We start from the raw sequence: 4,356 nt of genomic DNA, 5'->3' as shown, positions 1-4,356 counted from the left end.
CAGGCGGGGCGAGGCGGCGTTGGCGCCTGCTCAGCTGCCCGAGCGCAGCGGGCCGGGCTGCCCCGCCAGGTGCCTGCTCCCCGAGCGGCGGGCCGGCCGCGGGCCGCGGTAACGCAGCAGCTGCGACGCCCGGGTGCTCGGCGGTGTCGGCGCTCGGCGCCGCGGCGGGGCGCCGGGTGGGGCTGCGGCGGCGGAGGGCGAACAGGCGAACGCAGGAGCTGCTACATCCGGGCTGCGGCGGCGGGCACCTGCCGCGCCGGGGGCCTCAGTGACATTGGGCCTCGGCAGCCGAAGGGGGAGGACGGGCTGGGGAGCTTGGTAGAGAGCGAGAGCTTTGCCCGCTGCCGCCATGTTTCGCGTTATGGTCAGCCACGCCAGGAAGCACCCCAGCGTGAGTACCCGGCAGCTGTGCCCCGGCGGCGCGGGGGCTGCTGTGCCTCGGCCCTGGCGGGCCGTACCCCCCCACCCCCCTCTTTCGCGTCTTCCCCTGCGGGCGGCCGGTGACCCCGGCCCCGCCGGTCGCCCCCCTCATCGCTTTTCGTTTTCTTTTGCCTTTGGCTGCCTGGCCCCTGGGGCCGGGGCTGTCGGCGTGTGGGCGGCTCGGGGTGGTGGGCGAGGCACGGTCAGGTCCCTCGCCGCTAGGACGTGCGGCGCTGTCTCTTGCCGCAGCAGCAAGGCTCAAGGCGTCTCTTTCCTTCTTGCTCATCTCTTTCCTTACAGGCCCCCACTCCCACTTTCTTACTTTATGATCAGGGGTACGGGTGGTAGGGGCTGTTTTGGGCAGCGGAGTGATTGATGTTTGTTTTTCAGAAACATGATGTTACAGGACGTTTGGTTGCTGTGCATGCAGCAATATTTTTTTCATATCTGTCTCTTCGTAGCTGCTAGTCCCTCTCAGACCCCAGGGATGTCCCGCACACAGGGAGCTTGTGTCAGGGTTTGAGAGTGCCATGCATTGTGGCTCAAAGTATGTGAGTGTGTTCTTTGGTTTGTCATCGCTGTAGTCAGAAGTGCTATGTAACTATGCTGCTTTGTTATATTGTGGTGTGACGTGTAATTTTTACTTTGTTCTAGTTGATACCTCTTTTTTTGATCATTGGGTCTGGAGGTGTTGGCGCAGGCCTGTACCTCATGCGTTTGGCAATGTTCAACCCTGATGTCTGGTATGTATAAAAATAATTCACGGCACCCAGTTCTCTTTCTGCCTATATTAAAGTAAACTTTGCTGCCCTGGTCTTTATGTTTCTGGAGGCCTTAATGTCTTCCTCCAGTATCACTGGCACTGAGCGTGTGGAGATTTCCTTGATTTGGAGATTTCCTTGATTTGGAGATTTCCTTGATTTGGAGATTTCCTTGATTTGGAGATTTCCTTGATTTGGAGATTTCCTTGATTTGGAGATTTCCTTGATTTGGAGATTTCCTTGATTTGGAGATTTCCTTGATTTGGAGATTTCCTTGATTTGGAGATTTCCTTGATTTGGAGATTTCCTTGATTTGGAGATTTCCTTGATTTGGAGATTTCCTTGATTTGGAGATTTCCTTGATTTGGAGATTTCCTTGATTTGGAGATTTCCTTGATTTGGAGATTTCCTTGATTTGGAGATTTCCTTGATTTGGAGATTTCCTTGATTTGGAGATTTCCTTGATTTGGAGATTTCCTTGATTTGGAGATTTCCTTGATTTGGAGATTTCCTTGATTTGGAGATTTCCAACAAAGGGCTGTGTCTTTCTGGGGAAACTTACTTGATTGGGTGACTTTCCATGGCCTAACCACCACAGTACACATACAGATTTTATTCATTTTAAAGATAGCATGACTCTGTTAATCTGCTGATATGTCTCATCTCTTGCATTTCTTTCAATAGCTGGGACAAGACGAATAATCCAGAACCTTGGAACAAACTGTCTCCCAGCGACCAGTACAAGGTAAAATGAAAAATACAGATTTTTAGGAAACATAGTATCAAAGGTGTAGCCTACTGGTTTAGGATGTTTGAATATATTAGAAAGTAGCTGAGTGATGTATTTCCTCTTCTGTGGAACATTTGTTTGTCTCTAGAACTCAGAGCGGAGAGCATCAAGCTGGAGATTTAAAACTTTCCTAGAGTTGCTTGATAATGGGGTGAAAGGAATCTGTAGAAGCAGTCACTTAATATTGCACTGTGAGGAAAAGAGGAATTGTATGTGAAAGAAAGAATATACTTGCTCATAAAACTCGGAAATAAACTACAGGGAGAAGAACAAAACCTTCTAAGTTCTGAACTAAAGCTTTTTAAGCTCTAAACTGTTGGCCTTTACTCATGAGAAGCAAAGCAGGAAAGGAAAACGTCAGTGTTAAACACTAATTCAGTTCTACAGTTAATTGTTTGAAAACAAACCAGTTGTAAGTAACTGGATGCAATAGAAATGTTCTTTAAGTAATATTCAAGTTATTTCATTGAACTAATAAGGAAGCATACAAAGGTTAGTAGTTTACAGAAATCACGTTTTACTAAAGTGGTATTTTAGTAGATTCCTGTGAAGAATATTTTAAGGTTATCCTCAGGCTACTAAAAAAGCCAGTCTACTGTGTTTTCAAAGGCAGTGTCTGTTTAGTACCATATCTTACTATTCCAATCATTGAAATAAGCAAAAAAACCCCATAGTCCAAACTAAAATATGTTGTGGTTCCCTTAAAGGTCCAGAAGAAACATAATACTCTGTTTTCATTGCTGCTTCTGGAATGTTGCTGTTTCTTAAATATCTAAAAAGCAAATTCAACGTTAATGTGCAGCAGAAATTCTTTTAAAGAGTGCATGCCTTGTGTAGCATTCCCCTTCTGTCTTAGCATGAAAACAGTCTCGGGCTTTACCATATTTGGGTGTGTGTATCATTGGGGTTTGTTTTTTTTCCAGGTCTGCACTGTGGCAATTGGAAAGGCAGATACTCTTAAATTGAGGGAGTCTGTTTAATAAAAAGCTTTGATATAACAAAGTTTAGCTTTTGATGAAATAGGTTTTTTGGTAAACTTGTCTTTGTCATATCAACTTCCTCAGTTTTCCCAAAGAGTTGAAGACTTGGTCATTGCTATAGGAGCTGCACAGAGACCTGTCATTTGAATGTGCTGTAGGCTGTTTTGTTTTATCTGAGGAAGTTAAAAAAGTTAAATTTGGGCATAAATAAAATAATCAAGCTTTTATTAAGAAATACTAGCATCTCATGCCTGATGTCAGGCTGAAATGCCAAAGTATGCTTCATTGTCCTCAGTGACTATTTAGGCTGTTTTGAATTGCTTTTAATGGGATCCAACTTTATTGATACAAAATGAGAATGTGAAAGGATCTGTTCTTATTTTCCTTCCTCCTTGTTACACCTTGCAGTTCTAAATGTAGCTGCTGAAACCAAACTTGGCTTTTACAGCATTGCTCAAAACATTCCCTTGTGACACTGTCTGTTCACATACACCACACTTTGTGTCACTTGGCAAGTTAGGTTGCCTTTGGTATACAGGAGCACATAGATTTAGGGCAAAAAGGATAAACTCAGCAGTACTGTAAGAACTTGCTGTGAATGGACCTTTAATTCTGGGGATTAAAGAAGAGGTACTGGGGGTTTTCTCTAGTTGTAGACACAAGCACTGCCTTGCTTAAAATGCATAGCTTCTAATGCTGTATGCAGAATGAAGGTAATAACAAAAAAAACTTTGAAGAGCAGTAACTTTAATTATTACTGTCTAGTGTACAGGCTCAAACTATGGTTTCAGTTTCCAGATGTGGGTTCAAATGATCCATGTTTTTTTGTAACTACCATGGAAAACGGATAGTTGAGCTTCTTACTCATTTTTTTCATCTGTCTTTCCTAGTTCTACTCGGTTAATGTAGACTACAGTAGACTGAAAAAGGACCGTCCTGACTTCTGAACAACACACTCATCTCTGTAAGCTGCACAGAAAGGTCTTCCGGAAGCCGTCCGCACAATTGTCATGCTTAATCATCCAGGAAATAATCAAACTTGCCTCACGCTGCACTTGGTCTTCTGTTTGAAAGTGTTTTGAGGAGGCTTAATAAATGTCTGAAACTTGAAGTGTCTACTCTCTAATTTTGCAAAAAGAGAATATCCTCCTATTAACAGTTTGTTGTATGGTCAGTAAAACAGTAAGCAAAAGCCAATTCATGTTTCCTCAACAAGAAAGCAAGTTGTCTTGGTGGGCTTTATACTCAGTCTGTCAACTTTAGAGAAACAATTGGATATTCACATGCTATACCAAACTGCAATAACTTGAAAGCATGTATTTATATACGTGTAAATATACATATATAATTTTTTTACTTGCACGTGAATTTTTCTGCTTGCCACTTTAAGAAGTTCTGGTAGCAG

General features: G+C 43.8%; 1 protein-coding gene across 1 annotated transcript; it reads left to right on the top strand.

The window, feature by feature from the left end:
* Positions 1-201: 201 nt before the first annotated feature.
* Positions 202-4,062, top strand: NDUFA4 (NDUFA4 mitochondrial complex associated). Its single transcript, XM_055709713.1, has 4 exons — positions 202-391; positions 1,075-1,163; positions 1,866-1,926; positions 3,842-4,062. The coding sequence occupies exons 1-4, from the start codon at positions 350-352 to the stop codon at positions 3,896-3,898; spliced, it is 249 nt and encodes an 82-aa protein (XP_055565688.1). The 5' UTR covers positions 202-349; the 3' UTR covers positions 3,899-4,062.
* The last annotated feature ends 294 nt before the right edge of the window (positions 4,063-4,356 follow it).

Source organism: Falco cherrug, chromosome 4 (assembly GCF_023634085.1).
Source record: "Falco cherrug isolate bFalChe1 chromosome 4, bFalChe1.pri, whole genome shotgun sequence".
In the NCBI taxonomy this organism is placed as follows: domain Eukaryota; kingdom Metazoa; phylum Chordata; class Aves; order Falconiformes; family Falconidae; genus Falco; species Falco cherrug.
This window is presented reverse-complemented; position numbering and strand designations above follow the sequence as displayed.